Source organism: Chrysemys picta, chromosome 4 (assembly GCF_011386835.1).
Source record: "Chrysemys picta bellii isolate R12L10 chromosome 4, ASM1138683v2, whole genome shotgun sequence".
Taxonomy (NCBI): domain Eukaryota; kingdom Metazoa; phylum Chordata; order Testudines; family Emydidae; genus Chrysemys; species Chrysemys picta.
In genome coordinates this window covers 42,592,171-42,609,930 of record NC_088794.1, presented here as the reverse complement: position 1 = coordinate 42,609,930, position 17,760 = coordinate 42,592,171, and the positions used below count along the sequence as shown (strand labels likewise).

General features: G+C 39.4%; 1 protein-coding gene across 2 annotated transcripts in view; it reads right to left on the bottom strand.

Moving 5' to 3' along the window:
- The window catches only part of PIK3C2A (phosphatidylinositol-4-phosphate 3-kinase catalytic subunit type 2 alpha), a 90,774-nt gene that overhangs the window by 8,387 nt on the left and 64,627 nt on the right, over positions 1-17,760 (bottom strand). For both annotated transcript variants that reach the window (XR_010600498.1, XM_005308697.5), the window contains exons 18-27: positions 16,510-16,604; positions 15,943-16,123; positions 15,230-15,334; positions 12,496-12,588; positions 11,609-11,738; positions 9,739-9,875; positions 8,308-8,477; positions 4,216-4,372; positions 3,751-3,860; positions 2,675-2,882 (exon numbers count right to left, since the gene is read on the bottom strand). Coding sequence is in view for 1 of the 2 variants with exons in the window: in XM_005308697.5 (XP_005308754.2) it covers positions 2,675-2,882; positions 3,751-3,860; positions 4,216-4,372; positions 8,308-8,477; positions 9,739-9,875; positions 11,609-11,738; positions 12,496-12,588; positions 15,230-15,334; positions 15,943-16,123; positions 16,510-16,604 (1,386 nt within the window). In the remaining variant the exon portion in view is untranslated. The remainder of the gene's footprint in view (positions 1-2,674; positions 2,883-3,750; positions 3,861-4,215; positions 4,373-8,307; positions 8,478-9,738; positions 9,876-11,608; positions 11,739-12,495; positions 12,589-15,229; positions 15,335-15,942; positions 16,124-16,509; positions 16,605-17,760) is intronic.

The window sequence follows — 17,760 nt, the reverse complement described above, 5'->3', positions numbered from 1 at the left end:
GGATGGTTATTGCTTAAGAGAGGGTGCTGTGCAGGGCAACAAAGATGACAGCAGGTCATCTTAAAGGTTAAGAAAGTTCTCATGCTTGGGCAGAAAGGACAGGAAAAACAAATAATTTTAAATTGTCAATAGGAAGATGTTCATAGTGTCAAGGGTTTGCAGTTTAGAAATTTGGTTAAAGTTTAGTAAATTAAGAGTAAGAACTCCAAAGTTTACCTGATTAGATCAAGGAATACCAGAGACCCTCACTCATCCAGCAACTTGATAATTCTCACTAAGACTCCCGGAAGTTTCACCATACTTTTTGAAGTTTTAATAGTAGTAAAATGTATTACAGTGACTCCATTAGTATATTATGAAGTATTATAGTTTATCTAGACTACATGTGTCAAAGTGATGCAAGGTTGATGAAATAATCTAATCTTCTCACTTTTTCTTCTAGTTTAAATTAATCCGCCTTTAGTGTAAATTAAGGAAGTTTATTGCAACTGAAAAGCCCTTTCCCAATAAGTTTATCCCTATTCCTTTTGATTTCAGCACTAATCGTATGTAGCTACTTGAAGATTGCTTATGGCAGCTGGCTTTTGTATCTGGCATGTTGGAGGATCTTTATATATTTGCAGTACTGGAGCGCTGTGGGTCTCAGGAGCTGCCGCTGGATACCCTGCATTGGTCAGCTGGATCAAAATTTAAGTTCAGTGACTTCATTTGTACCACATGAGTTAAGTATACCACGACTTCTAAACACAAGGTGTGGCCAGTATACAGTAGTGATCTAGCCCCCTTAAAAACAGAGGGACAGCTGGAGTTGTCATCTCCAGACATGATGGAGCTGGGTCACCTATGCATTATGTGACTGGCTGCTGGAAACTATATAAAGAAATTCTCCAGGCTCAATCTGGGAAAGATGAGGGTTTAGGTCAGACCCTGAAGGAAGCCACTCCATGGGGACCTGGCAAGAGACCTAGGCATTAGCAGGAAAAAACTATCCTGGGGGAAGGTTGTGCCCTCTCCCCTCCTAGCTTGCTGTAATCTAGAAAGGCCTCTGGTGGCTGGGACCAAGCATTTAATTGTTTTGTTTGATTCGAATCCTTTTGTGAGGATAAAGCCAGACCTGAGGAAAGAGAGAGTCTTGCACCAAACTGTTGTCTGGGCTTTATTTTACCTTTCCCAGCTGGTGCATCTGCCCTGGACTTACACAATCATTCACATCATTTGAACTAGATGAAAGATATGTATGATCTATACTTGGCTATCAGTTGGTATCTACCGTATATACTCGTTCATGAGCTGAATATTTTTGGTAAAAAAGTGATGCATCAAAGAACGGGGGTCGGCTTATAAACGAGTCTACACCAAAATTTGATGATTTTAAACTCTACGGAATCATTTAATTGAATATCTAATATATTGTCGTTTTGTTTACCTGGAGCGTCTACAGATATGGAGCCCCTCAGCTCCCTGTGGCCGCGGTTCACCGTTCCCAGCCAATGGGAGCTCTCCAGGTAAACAAAACATCCCAACCCCCCAGCAGCTTACCCTGACGGGCCGCAGCCAAAGTTTTGCAATCCCTGAAATATAGCGTCGGCATATGAAAAGGTCATACAGTTTTTGCTATTTTTACTTATCCATTTTGGGGGGTCGGCTTATAAATGAACGGGCTAATGAACAAGTATATATGGTAATCCATTCTCTTGCTTTAGAATAACAGTTAGAGGAAATTTTAATTAGGACAACAGCCTGAGACCAGTATTCTAGACTAGAGCACTATACAGTGGATCAGAAATACAACACTAACTTTGGAAATTGGACAATTCTGGTTTCAGATTTGCATAGTTGTACTATGTTCCATTTAAAGTTGAAAATACAAGCCTGCTTTTTCAAAGATCATGGGGTTCTTGAAATCATAGCCTGTCCAACATGATCAGGATCTGTGGCTTGAGTCCCCCAATTTTGGGATGGCAGATTCCAATGCTTGCTGCCTCTAGAGTCTGTGTTCTGGTTCTCAAAACCCCAAGTGAAAGATTCTGAACAGACTGGCAGAGCAGCTACATTCCAAGAGGAACACGATGGTTTGTTATGTATTTTATTATATTAGAAATTCAGAGTTAAACACATTAAGGTATGGAAATGCAGTTAGGGCATTGCAATAACCATAACTGTAGTGACACCATGCAGAAAAAAAAAATCTAGTGAGTCTTTAAAAACAATTTAATCTTGGTCCACAACCTTAATCATATTGTTATTGCATAGTGTTACTACAGGGTTGTTTGGGTACACTAACTGTATTTTCTCCATACCTTAACGTGTGTGTTTTTTTAAAATCACATTTAATCTTAACTCTTAATTTCCTGGTTATAAATGTTTGATTTAGGAAGAATTATAGTAAGCCCGTAATGTATTCTACACTAAAATTAATTATGTACACTATAATGTTCTGTTCCCATTCTTGGTAGATAAATATGCGGCTGAGAGAAACAATGGAATCAACCCATTTAGGAATAGCTATGTTTTGCTTTTTTACTTTTGGGGCATAGACTAATTCTCTGCTGATGAGTTGAATTTATTTGGAGGAAGAGAACATGTGACTAAAGTGAATGGTGGAGAGGAAGTATGGAGGTGGCAGTGAGCACAGTGAGTATTTACAAACAGGAAAAAAAATCCACACACTTACATAATGTTTATCTGGGTTGTACCTCTTTTGGTACGTAAACACTGACACTTCCTTAATTCGACCATCTTGTCTAAGTGAGTAGGTTTTGGGAGAAAATGAGAGAATGGGTTCATCATTGGAAGGTAGGCCTGAAAAACGCAGCTGAGCCAGGTTGTGAATGAAGAAATTAAACTTTGTGGCAACACTTCCCAAACTGGATTCAATCAGCCTATAAAAGAGAAAATAACTTCAAATGCTAGAGCACAATTACATATTCAGAGCACACATTCCAATTTTGTTAGAACCTTAAGCTTCCAAGTTCTATAATATATCAAATCCTCACTGAGGTAAAAGGACACATTATGTTTTGACAAAAAATGATCACTGGTCCATTGACATGACAACATTTCTGCATGTACTAGGATATCCAATACTCCAATTTTGGGTAAAGTTAAAGATTGAACAACAAAGGTCGTCCAGAGGTTTGTCAAGGCTGTATGCACATCATATTTTTCATTAACTTAGGTTAAATGATCAATGAACTATATACTGCAGGAGATCCAGTAGCTCACTTAATGAAAACTGGATACAGTGAAAATATTTATAATTAGATTTCTGAACCGTTTCCAAAACATGGCAAACTGCTGTTCCAGTGAGAGTTGTTCTTCACAACAAGAGGGTTCCCACTGTAAACAGCTTTAGAAGAGTCATATTAGCTATGGAATCAATGTAGGGAATATTTCCTCATGAATGTGCAAGTCTGATGGACAGCTAAATAAAGCTGTTACGCTATCACTACTCCCAGCATTTTATGTATTAGAATGTTCACTATTAGATTTTTTTTTTTTAAATAAAACAGGCTCAACATTTTAGCCCAACATTTAAGCATTTGAGAAAATGAAGTTATGTACATCTCTCAATTAGTGATAAACAGATTAGTATTTTATAATTACGATAATTTCAAGACTACTGAACTTTTATAAGCTGTAAGTATTACAGTGTTTCAGTGTTTTAGTATCACAGTGCAGAGCTTCTAATAGAAAAAAGTAGTGAGTTTATATATTTTGGTTCTGTTTCACTTGTCACTTATCTAGTACCTTGTAAAGAAAATAGTAGCTTCTGCATCTGTAGTTTGGGGCTGAAGAGCATCTTGGACATATTTTAAGTCTTGAACTCCAGTAAGTTCTGGTAACCCTGAAGAAAGCATCTATAGAAGACACAAGTTACTATTTTTACATTGGAAAGAGAATATCAAATCTATTTTTACATTTAAATAATTAAAACACTAGGGCCCCAAAATTGATTAGGGAATTGTGTACTACATTAAATACTATTGCTATTAACCAACAACTACTCCCACCACCCTCAGTATTCCCACAGGAACACTACCAAATTTCTGGCTCGTAACAGCACATGTTTAGAAGTGCTTCTAAAGTATAAATGCCAACAATTTAGATTTTCTGTATAGACTGGATTTGTCAGAAGCTATAACTTCCTAGGAGTGAACTTAATACAATCCACAGTTAAACTACAAGAAAATTATGTGCAATAAAAACTATTACCAGTGAAAGCAGGTTAAGAAAGAGGTTTGCATGTTTCCTGATCAAATTGTAAGCTTGGCAGCAGAGATCCACAAACAATTGAAAACGAATAGTAGGTTTTTCACCACCATTAATGACATAGGCCATATCTGATGTTAGCACAAAAGGAGCCCGATCCCTGTTTAAAAAAAGCAAAATACACAGTTTATTAAAATAACTGTTTCTTGGATTTTCATGGACTTTTAGTTGCAATTTACTAAATGTAATTACTACTCTAAAACAGTATTTTTCCAAGAACTTGAACTACATGCATTCATCAGTCACTGCACTTGCAGGGAGCACGTCAGTCTCACTCACAGGGTATGATCCATTCTTGCTAATTATAATGTTACAGCCATGATTTTAAAGGGAAGATTATTCTTTCCAAAGAAATCATATTTAATAATTCATTAATACAAAGTTTTCCTCTGTGACCAGGTAACATCAGAAAGTAATAATTCCCAGCCAAAAAACAACTTTAAGCTAGGTTAAAGTTGTAAATGTAAATCAATTATATTTGAAAACATCCAAACACCAGGGAATTAAAAGTTAAGTTCAAGTGCCTGTTCATGTCAATTCCAATCAGGTGTCTGCGCACCGCGTACAGTTGTTGGAAAGTTTTCCCATAGCAGTTCCCGTCAGGCGCCCCCTAGAGTGGCGCCTTCATGGCGCTGGATATAAGACCCTGCTGACCCCGCGTCTCCTCAGTTCCTTCTTACTGCCAGTGACGGTCGTTGGAACTGCGATCGCTTGCCTAGCAAGTGCTTCCCTTAGCGTTCTTTCCATAGCATAGTTAGTAGATAGTGTATATAGTAAGGTTTGGGAGCCGGGTTTCCCCAATCTCTAGCCCCCACCTTGGGCTCCGGGACACACCGTGAGCTTTAAACCCTGTGGAACCTGCAGTAAGCCTATGCCAACGAGCGACCCCCACGACGTGTGTCTGAATTGTCTGGGGAAGGCGCACCAAAACAAGATTTGCAGGGCTTTCCACCCCAGAAAAGGAGCGAGATCTCCGACAAACAGTTGCTCATGGAAACTGCTCTTCATCCCCAGTCTGCTGCGGACCACCAGGACCCGGCACCGAGTGCATCTGTATGTAGTGCCCCGACATCGGTATGTGACACGGTGCCGAGGAAGGACTCTAGTCTAAGAGATCCTCAGCACCTGTGCTCTCTGGCACCGCATGTTAAGGAGACAACCTGGCACCCCATACGAATACCGAATATCATCCAGCGCATAAGAATGATCCATCCATCCAAACATGAATTCTATTCCTCTTCACTTTATCCACTTGCTGACAGTCAGAAACACGGATGTTTCAACTCATCCTCCATATACGTTATAGGAGGATGTTCTCATTCAGCATTGGTCTGTGACCCAGATAGTGTAATTTACTTCTTGCACGCTCCAAAGTCTATAGCAGATAAAACCCTTGGGTCCTCTTTCAACTCCTGATAATGCTTAGGGTACTCCATCGTGCAATATACAATTGTATGCCCTCCAAAACAGGAAACAGAAGCTATGCCATGTTATACACAGCTATTCCTTGGTGATCATAGCTATGACATGGTAGCTGGGGTCAGAATTAGAATTCCTCCAAACAATCTTAACATTTAAAAAGGCTACACTAACCTCATCTTAGAATATCCTGGTTTCAAAATGTTTGGTTTTTATAACAACTTTATTAGGTTTTTCACTGATTTGTGCTAAGCTCTTTTGGTCCAGGAAATTCACTTAAAAAATAAAATCCTTAAGGAAAAAGTGATATTCCTGAAAGTATAGAAATGAAATGTCAGATGGCAGTTGTGCCAATTGGCACATTTTTGTCTTCCAATTGCTGGAACAGAACTACTTTAAAGCTACACTTGTGCGTCTAGTTTTTAAATACACAGAACATCTCTAGTTTGTAGGAGCAGCCTTCACATCTTGGCGTTCTTCAAGCAGACTTGTAACTACCAAAGTTGACGGCCAGGGGGAGATTGTAGAGACTTTTCAGAAGCACAGTAGTCTACAATGAGAATCCAAAATGGATTTTTGAAATTGGGTAGTTCAACCTAAAAGAACAGATACTTACCTTACAGTAAATGATTTTTCTAGATGGTCTACGCATGTGGATCCCACCCCTGGTGCACTTGTGCCCTCTGCACAGGAGTTAAGAAAGTTCTTTAGCAGTGTCCACTAGGAGTCATGCATATTCTTTACGTGCACTCTTGCTCCCCCACCTAAGAGCATATAGGGAGGGGTGACCCCAATTGCTACTCAATTTCTTTTGCTGCCCAGAGTCCCAATGATAAAACTAAGCTGCAGGAATGGCGGGTGGGTCGTGGGATCCACGTACGCAGAACATCTTGAAGCATCAGTTACTATAAGGTAAGTAACCATTCTTTCATCTTTGAGCTCCTGTGCACGTGGATCTCACTTACTATAATTAGCAAGCAGTTTGATTATTTGGAGGTGAGCGCTACGAGGTTATCTGAACAAAGACTGGAGAACAGCTCTTCTCTAAAGAGTAATGTCTACTAAGTGTGTGAACCAATGACCACAGAGCTGCTCTACATATTTCTATCAGTGGAAACCTGCTGAAGCAAAGTGGTCTGACCTGAGCCTTTTACCATATTCCACAAATAACCTAAGCTTCTTCCTCAACGGTCTTGTTTTGTTTAGGTAATACAAGAGGGCTCTTTCTGACATCCAAAGTGTGAAGTTTTGTTTTGATTTTGCAGGAGAAGCAAGAGTCCTAGGACAGAAAACAGGTAAGTGAATATACTGGTTAATGTGAAAATCCTGTATTAACTTGGGTATGAATTTGGGACGAGAGCTTAATGAAAAAGCATATGGGGGGTAGACATGAGAGCTTGGATTTAGCTAACTCTGGGGGCTGAAGTAATAGCCATTAGAAACTCAGCTTTCATGGATAAGTGATAAATAAAACAAGATACAGACTCAAAAAGACATTGCATTAAAGCCACAAACACTAAATTCAAATGCCAAGGAGGTGGCATTTTTCTAACTTGTGGAAATAGAAGATATAAACCTTTTAGGAGTGATGACTGATGGGGAAAAAACCGAAGGTCCTTGTCACAAGGTGAACGCACTGCTGGTGGCGCCTCCTCTTGGCCATCCTAGGAATTAGCTCTGCCAGGTGCTGCACCCTCCTCCAGCAGTATCTCCCTTCTCACTCCAGGAACTGCAGCCTCTTTTTGTGACTTGGCCCTCTGACTAGGTCACTATCGTGGTTTTCCTTTCTGGGGAGGCAGTTTTCTTATGCACTGCCCTGATGGTGTCACTTCCCCAGTGGCTGGTTAGGAAACACAGGCCCACACTCTACTCTGGGTTCTGGCTCTGGGACCCTCTAGTCAGCAATCAAGATCTGTTCCACCCTGTACCATGCTGCATTTCCCTGAGCGCTCTCCAAATTTTCTGGTTCTCCCTTCTTTCTCTGGGTCTGCCAGTTTTACCGCTCCCTCCTTCCAGGGAGTAACTGCAGCCCACACATCTCTGCAGCCTCCAAACACTTCTCCCTCTTCCCATGTGTGTCTGTCTTCAAGTGGAATTACTCTTCTACGCAACAGGCAAGATTTAAAATCCGGTAAGCGTGGTTGAGACATCATGGCCAAAACCCAGTATTGCTACCAACTACCTATAAAAATACAATTACTTTTTTTTTTTTTTAAAGCCAAGAGGCAATAAAAGAAAATATCAAAAACTAATTAACTTTCTCCTAAACTACAATCTTAAAGCTGTAAAAAAGAGACACTCAGAAGTTTCAAAACTCTGCCAGGATGGTCAGAAGGAACGGACTGACAGTTGGTTACCCCACCCTTTATGGTCTTGTGTGGGGAAATGGAAGAGCATGTCCGACCCCTAGTGGACACTGCTAGAGAAAACTTTCTGCATTTCTGTGCAGAAGGCACAAGTGCACCATGAGTAGGACCCACATACACAGGAGCTCTATGAAGACAATACTAAGTTCACATTGAGGACAGTGATAAAAATTCAGATGTTTAATCGTGTGAGGAAAAATGCAAAAAGGGAAGTTGCTTGCATTCTCAAATGCTAAACTGCAGGAGATACCTTTTAAAGCTACCAAACGTCTGTGCATGGCCCAAAAACTTTCCAAAGTCAATATGGAACATATGTCCCGTGGTTCGAAGCATTATGTTATCATTGTGACGGTCACAGATTCCCAATACGTAGGTGGCTACGCAGCATCCTGCACAAGAATAGATGAAGTTTTCTGAAGCCTGAAATTAGCAAAAAGTAATGAAATCAGAATGAATCTACCAATGGGAAAAAATGTACTTCAGTTTATCGTTCATTCAGAGTTCACTTTTTACCAGAGGGATGTGGCTCTGGGCAGCTGACTGTTCTTAAGTAAACTTCCCTCAGACTACTTGGGAAGCTATTCATTTAGGAAAAATTCTGTATGCTGTACTGCTAAAGGGAAAGGCAACTTGATAGGTTTTTGGGGACGAGAAGGCAAATAAGGTAGAGAAAAGGCTGTTCAGAGATAAAGCACAAGCAAAGGCCAAAGACATTTGTTTACCAAATCTGCATACCGCTGCCTGGTACAGATGAAATGTTGCATCCAAAGGAGAAACAGCATGAGAAGGAGCCATATCTTCTAACCCAAGATTAAAACTGAGACCTGTTCTATACTATAGAGTTAGATCAACTTAAGGCAGCTTACGTCAACCTATTTATGTCAGTGTCTATACTACAATGTGGATTCCACTGAGGTAAGTCCTCCGCTACACCACCATAACTCCTCCACCTCACGCAAGGCGTAGCGCTTATGTTGAAATAGTTAGGGCGATGTATTGTCCATGTAGACACTGTTACTTACATTGCCTGTTGGCTGTCAGCCTTGAATTGGGCTGACAGCTGAAGCCCTCCCCACACCCTCGGCTCTTACAGCCAGAGCTGCCAGCCAGGCACCAGGCTCACAGCTGTAAGCCCCGTACCTGGCTGACAGTTTGGACCATCAGAGCTGGGGGTGTGGGGCCTCAGCTGTGAGCCCCAGGATTGCTGGGATCCAGCTGTCAGTGTCCCACAATGCCCCACATCAGTTGGCAGAAGCACGCCTGGTGAGGACGTGCACCGCCAACTGAAAGAGCAAGTGTGGCAGTGAACCACTGCTTCAATTACTGCAGTGGCTGTTCGTTGACTTAAGTCGACTTAATTTTGTCACGTAGACAAGCCCTGAATGTCATGCTTCCCCCCCCTACTTTTAATTTTGGAGTGAAATTTTTCCTACATTTAGAAGGCATTTCCATAGACCTTTCTGAAATGAAACATTAAACTGCTGTTTCCAAAAGACTCCTTTACAATCCTACAGTCAATTTTATTTCTTTTCTGAAATATATACATTACAGAAAATTCAACTTCCCAAATAGCTTAAAACAGATTGTTAGAAAACTTATTTAGTGGCAGAATCAGAATAAGAGTTGTATTCTCCCGTAAATTAAAATGTTTACCATTGTAAAGGAAAACTATGGAAATTACCTTTTCATATTCCTCCTCTGTAGGATTATACTTTCGCAGCCATTCTGCAAGTGGCTTGTCTTTAAAAGATCCTGTCACTCCATATTCCACTTGAATTTTCCTAAGTGTATCTGAAGCAGGAACAAGTTCCACCAATCCTATATATAAAAATTAAGTTGTGTATTATATAGAGAGAGGGAGAGCGCACACATGAGAAAGACGACTGCTCTGGTTTAAATCCTGTTTTTACATTATATTTTCCTCCACCTCTCATTTGGTATGAAGTCTCTTGAAGACATTTGATTTTTAAAATGTAGAGCCCAATCCCAGTCTCAAACAGTGAAAAAATATTTCTGAACTTTGTTAGTCTGATATACATTGTAAAACTGCCTGCAGAGAGGTTTACTACAAAATATATGTAGCCAAATTAGGCTTGTGTTATTACTACAATCAGTTAAGGTTTGTGGAATATTGTAGGTAACTCCTACTTTGATTTCAAAAGCCATCAGCTGGTTAAATATGCAATGTGTGTAAAACTAGTATTGGGTCTAATCATTACTTAATGACTGTAAAACATCTCACGTGCACTCATAAGTAATTTAGATGTCTAACTCTGTAGTACAAGTGAAGTGCTGAGTAGAAGCTGCTCCAAGTTGACATTTCTAGAGCAACACAAAATACTCAATATGTGGCACTACAAAGCGCCTTATTTAGGAGAAAGTGGCTATTAAAAAAAAATTTTCAATTCCTTTAGCTAAACCACAAATCCCTATTTGGATAGTAGGTTTTTTTGTTTTGTGGAGAAGGAGGGGAAGTAGCAGAAATCTGTAGTAGAGCTTCCATTTTTGTTCAAGATTGACAAGAAAAAATGAGGCATTACAGGGTATGCCAATCTAGAGCACAGTTTTAAGCTGGGAAGAAATGCTTTCTGTACATTCCAAAAGCAAAACTTCTGTATTCCAAAAGTAATTTATTCTCAGCCACATTTATCTGGATGCCAATATTTATAGTACCTAAAGTTGTCATTTGTGCTTTTGTGGGTGCCTTTGGGTCAGACCCAACTGACTTCAAAGAGAGTTGCAGGTTCTCAGTTCTGCTCAAGATCAGGCCCACAATGCATTAGTCAATCATTGCCTGTGAAGGACACCTTGCACTATTTAAGCTCCAAGGCATTTAATGTATTGTGAATCAAATCCAGTCAGAACAAGTGTTGAAGAAAAGGGTGCCTCATTCCTGTCTAAACATTATAGCGTATGTGGTGCAAAGTTTATTGGATTTTTAAAAATTTCCTTTAAAAAAACTAAAAGTATTAATACAGGTACACAAGTACTGATTTTAACCTGTCTCCCTGTGAGTTTGAGCATCTTTTCTGATGGACTGATGTAATGGAAGTGGGTTCAAACATTTTAGCAGTTCAATTTTGATCTAAATAGATCTCTGAAAATATTATATGGGGTGCCAGAATTAGCATTGCTCCTGTATTCCCTCCTTCCTTCTCAGTTCTGTTTTTCTCCACTGCATCTAATTTGTGTTTCTCTTTCATTTCCATGTATCTTTTTTGTTCCACTGATCTTTAACTGCAAGGATCACCGAGGAGCTCTGTGGTCAAGAGCGGAGGTGTATATCCAACAAACGGAATCAAACTACTGGGTGATTCCAATCAGTTTAGTTTCACAATACTATTACACTTGTAAAGCACTCTTGCTCTTGTGTGCGGCGTTTCCTTCTGGGGGGGGGTCTATTGCTAACGTTCATTGTTACATATGTCTGCCATTCACAAGAAACCGGTGGGTTTTTATTGATTGAAGCATGATGCCAAGAATGTGTTGTAGAGCCCTTTAAGGGGAGAAGTGCAGGAACACATTGGGCAGTGTCTATCTGGCTACTGCACCTCGATCTTTTCCAGTTGAGAGGCACTTGAAGATAACCATCCGCAGGTCCAGTCCCTCCTGCAGCCAGATTTTGTCCATAATCTTTATCATTTGTAAAGCCAACATATCTTGTCGCAGATCTTCTCCGACCTTAAATAAAAACAAGCAGAGAAAGGATACTTTGAACAATGAACTAGACAGATTATATCCCCAGTAAGAGACAAACCATACTTTTCTTCTTAAATTGTGAACGACTTGTTTCCTCGGGTGTAGAGAAAGGGTAAAATGATGGGCCATAATGAAGCTTGTATAAACTGAAAATTGGCATTTTATATTTACAGTATACTCAGACATCTTAGTTAGCCCTTGAAATACACTGTTTGAAAGACGAACATAGTATTTTTCTTTTTAAACGTTACACTTTCACTCCAAGAAGGGGAGGAGAGGTAAGCTGGTCTAGTTGTTAGAGTACTAGACTCGGCCTTGGGAAACAGATTCAATTCCTAGCTCCACTATGGACAGGGTGTGACCTTGGGAAAGTCACTTAGTGTGTATCTGACTCAATTTCCCATCTGTAAAGTGGGCTAATAGTACTGCCCTACCTCACAGGGGTGTTGTGAAGATAAATACATTAAAGATTGTGGAGCACTAAGATATGACCATGATGGGAGCCATGTAAGTACAAATAAGTTTTCAACTTTCTACAAATGTGAACCACTCTTGTGGGGTTAGCCATTTTCATTCATCCAATTACGTAAGTCAGTTTCTAAATATAAAGAGAGAAGACTTGAGATGCAGTTAATAGCCTGTAGAAATGTGGCAAAGCTAGCTAGTTTTGTTGGCATTAGCTATCATAACCCCATATCTTTCCTCCAGTAGAACAAGAGAGAAAAAACCAAAAACTTACTTTAAACATAACATTAATTTCTTCTCCCAGAGGATCTGCATTCACCAATGTGACTTTTAGTGGTACTGCATTAGAATTGAAGAACGAACATGCCTGCAAGTACATGATAGTTTAATCCTTAGAAGGATAATTACTGATAACATTTCTGGCTTTCAAATCAAATAGAATGTCTAGTTTGCAGATGAGATTTCAAATTGCCAGCATGCCAGAAAAAGTTACTAATACTTGGAATGTTTGCACACCCTATAACAGCGCAAGTTCTGAGATCGATGAAGTGGCAATATATCACAAAGTAGTATCTCTAGAGTGCGTGGTCTCGTACTCCCATTCCTGAGAGCATCACACAACCAGTAACTAAAGGTTGCTGCTTTTGAGAGACCCGCAAGATTTTTAAATTGTGGTGTTGATATTTAATAGACTCACATCTGACATGCATATTTAAAAAATCAGGTTAAAATGTTTCATTGCCCCATGATTCACCATACTATACATCTAACATCTTGGAATGGAGTTTAATCTTCCATTCACTATCTCTTGAATGCCCAGTTCTGACAGGCCTGCTCGTTAACAGTAGTGACAACATTCCTCCTTTTGGTCATCCTGCCTCTTCCCTAACAATGTCTTCTATATGCTTGTATACAATCAACTGACATAACATTTTATTGGCATGTGTATTTTAATATGCAACTATCACTAACAAATATATTCCATAACTTGAAATAGATATTTAAAAAAAAAATCTTCAATAGGTTGTCTTCCAAGTTGGAACCATTAATTGTTCAGAAATCTGCACACCATCGCCCATTTCTCCTAAAATATGGTGGCAGGGCTGCAGAGAGCTTTTTGGAGTCTGGGGCAAAATATGAAACTGAAGCCTCCCACCCCTCCAAAAAAATTACCACTAAGCGGAGGTGAGGTGTTGGAGAGTGTCTGCATCACGCTAATTTGGCAGCAGTGGCTCCTGTCCCATGGGGCTGGTCCCAGCTCCCCACTCTGGGTATTGCAACCCGGCACGCAGGGTCACACTGCCACTCAGCTTTTGGCCCAGCTGCTTATCACTCACAACGGAGAGGCCACCAGGCCAAATATCAGTGAGCAGTGCTGTGACTGTGTGCACCAGGTTGCAATGCCACTTTTTGTGTACTACCCTTTTTGCCCCTCCCTCTTGGTGGCCCTGTATGATAGACATGACGATTACCCTGAGTTTGGTGGGATAAACATGCCCCAAAGAAAACATGTCCATGCCTCTCCTTATGTGCTGTCACAACAGCTTAGATAGTCCGGACACTTTAGACAAAAATCCCTAGAGCTGAACATCTCTGGGCTAGAGATAGAGCATTCTCCATATGCCTCATGATTTTTGGATTTACTGGCTTTATTAGACGGAAGGTCAGTTTAGACAACCAACAAATGGTATAAGTCCATGCAGGTACTCAGGCTCTTTCACCAAGATGATTATGGACAATATATCTGCTTACTTTGGGCAGAAACGCCTTGACTTATTTATGAAATGTTTGTACATATGCCGGTATTGCAAGATAGGATATTTTCTAACACACAAAATAAAGAATGAATAAAAACAGGGACCGACATTCTAACTGAAGAAGCTATTCAAAGTTGGATTTACTGCTGCCTCTGAACTGTAAATTTGAGATCCGAAGAGAATACAAAGTTTGGAGCTTTCACATCTCTCAGTTTCCAACTTTCTATTGATTACGTAGTATGGTTCCTTCAATTCACTTTCTCCACCAGGTCCCTCATGGGGATTAGGACCAATGTTCAGTACATGTGAGTTTGTTTTGGTATCAATTTATTCAGAAGTTTTACAGATGGTCGTTTCTCTGCCCCACACCCATTAGAATCATATTACTGTAGCTTTCTCCTGGAAAATTCTTGTTTCTATTGGTTTCTGATTTAAGTGTCAGCAGTGTTGAGGCTTATACAATTTCTGAGATACAGTTCCTCTTTTCACAGCATGAAATTCAGAACACCAATGTTTTCTTGTTCCAGACAGTCTTCTGCTGGCATTTATAACTTCAGCCTCATAAGGGAATGGGATTATAATCTTATTTTACAACCTTAGTATATGTATTGTGTAATGCATAAGTGTTGTATTATTATTAAGCATACAAGACAGTGTATGCAACTTATGCTTCAGAGGCTCTGAAGACTGTCAGAACTTGCATATGTTTTGCAACTTCACGCTCACTAACCTTCCCAGTTGCATAAAAACCTCTTATTTTAAAATAGAATCTTTGCCTCTCTAGCATGGAGTATCTGAGAAATACATCCAATCACACAGCTGGTTCACTCCATCCCACAATATATACTTCAAAATATTAACAGCCAGTCTTGTACATTTCCTTCTCCTTTGACCATTGCTGGAGGCTGTCTAACTTTTCCATTCACGTGCTTTGAAACTTCCTCTGTTCTGACACAATGTTTTTATGACTTTCATGTATGACCAGGTCCTTGCTGCTATGTAAGGAGAGCTCCACTAATATCTGATGAAGTAGCAAATTAAATCAGACCTTGGTCTGTGTACCAAATATTTCCATAATCTTTGTCTCTTCTCAACTAATTTAATTTTATTTTCTGGTTCTAAAGGCTCTTTATTAAAAAGCTCTCCCACCAGTGTAACACTTTTCATATACATTAAATACTCCTTTCTACACATTGATTTTCTGGAATTACAAGCATGTAATGCTGATTTAAAAATCTTTCCATACTGTACCTTGACATTTAATTCTTTTGCCACAAGGCTGGGATTGAGAGGCAAACGGCATTCGTTCTTCATGAAAAAGGACTGTACACGTTCCATACCACTTTGCAGGACAACCTGAGAGCAAAAAAAATAAAAATGCAGAACTGACATTAATCCATTAAAATACCTACAGGGAAATTTTTGACAAGCAAAGTAATTATGCAGAACAGCAGAGCCAATGCCCTAATTCCTGAAGAGTGCCATGGGACTTTTAAGTGACCACAGTCATAATGTCTATTTTACTTCTCATCCAAAACAAAACAAAAAACCTACACAACCCCACCAGTACAGCCCTAATGCCATGCCAATAAAAATTTTCAGTTCTGAGTCTATAAAATTATAAATTTACATTAGCAGCCTATTGCCAGGGCCCCATATATTATGAGAGAATGGGGCCAAATTCTGTAGCAACATCAATTTATTTCATTGCCAATTCTTTTCCTCCCATCATAACCACTCCTCCCACACAGCTATGGCTAACATTTGAAGATTAGTCATTGACAAGTTTTTTTTTTTAAACAATTATTCTGTTGACGAAATATTTAACGTCTGTTGATTAAATACATCTTACTATACTTTTATACGGTGCTGTATTTAATGTGAAAGCTGAGTAAATTTACTTTGAAATTCAAGTCAGTTGTATCCCTCTCTAACACACAATATTAAAAGTTAAGCATACGCACCTGCCTAGCAGATCCACTTGTTTGTTTTACTTTTTCTGCTACCACTCCCAAAAGCTGTACCAGTCTGGTCTGTTTCTCCAGCTCTTCCCGCAGCCCTTGCCCACAGACCGAGAGGAAGGCACCAAGAATATGCTCATACCTTACCCCAAATTTTGCATCATGTAGGGTATCCTTCAGAAGCCTGAAATAGCAGGTATTTAAGTTAGTAGTTTTCCCTACAAAGCAGTATTTCCCCTCTAAAGCGAACATTTTAGCTAGAGTTCAAAGGCAAGCCTTTTTTAAGAAGTCCATTAACAAGGGGTATTACACAACACTGCACACACATACATTACTTGCTGTAAATCAGTAACTTAATTCTGAGAACTATATGTGCTTGGTTCTTCTGGATTCATTTGGTTTTATTACAAAGAACACTGTTTATCTTTTGCACATTACGCTGACTTGATGCAACATCTATTGATCTGTCATTCTGATTAATGAAATTTTAGCATTTAGACAGCAAATTACTTTGTTCTGAAAACATCAATCTGACTGTAATTAAATAATGAAAGAAAGACACGTTCTTACCAATATACACAGTGTGCTATCTGAATATTTCCTAATGCCCGAGCCAAAATGAATCTGACTAAAGAGTTGTCCAGGTATGTTTCATACTTCAATGCCTAAAGGTAAGAAAATCAGTCAATTTTTAGATTAGATTATACACTGCCTTTGGTTGTTTTGGGGGGTTACCTATAACATTTAAAGTTCAGTGGTGGCCAGAGGATCTTTAGGGGCTCAAAGCAGAGTAAACCCACTAGCTTTGCCTATTAATTCCAGATAATCTGTGAAAGTTTAGGTGATTGAAAAACTAATATAAAACAGACACCTTAAGCTGTAGTGGTATTTTAAAGAGTGACCATTTAATAGACTATATATTAAAACAAATTACCAAGGATGTAAGTAATGACATTTTCCCCACTTCTATCCTTACTCAGGAGAATACAAATAGCCAAAATAAATATCTGCCCCAGATTGACTTATGTCATTGGCCTATTGCCTTTCAAGGTCACTCCCTCACTTTTTGCTCAATAAATTGGCTTATGCAATTTATACGGGATAAAAAAAAAAAAAAACCATCAGCCTCGTTTGTCACACAAGACCCTTAAAACGTTCTAAGTATGGGGTAGCCAGATTTGTATCTATATTATCAAGCATTTCAAATGTGTCCTATTGTAAGGTGGTTCCCGCTCGTGCCTCTGTATACATACCAGCCTGGTTTGAGACCAAAAACCCACCGCACTTAGCTATGCGATTTGGTTCCCTCTCTTCCATACTTTAAGAAGCCACCCACATCCTTAAGGGAAAATCCAATGTTTGCAGCTACATGGGGCATCCTGCAATGTGTTAAGATGATTACAGCATCTGATCTTACTAATTCTCTTCTCATACCACTAGGGGATAACCTGTGCCTCAGGATCAAGGCCAACTCCACAACGCTTAGACAATTTGGATAGAAAAAGGATTAACAAAAATTAAAGATAGAATACAAGGTGATAAATTGTTATCATATAATCAAGGGAGACCAAACAACAGCTACCACTGTGTCTCAGTTCCTTCCTTCAGCAGCTATGCTTAAAGATTCATGCAAAGATAGGGAGACAATTGCTCTATTTCAACTCTCTCACCTCTAGAAGAACATGTTAAGAAATAAGGAAACAAAGTTAACTTTGGAGGAATTACTTAAAGTGGCTTAATGCTTTGCAGTACTCTCTCGATCTCAGTCTGAAAGAAAAACGGGGAGGAAAAAAACCCAACAAAAACAGCCTTAGTACCACA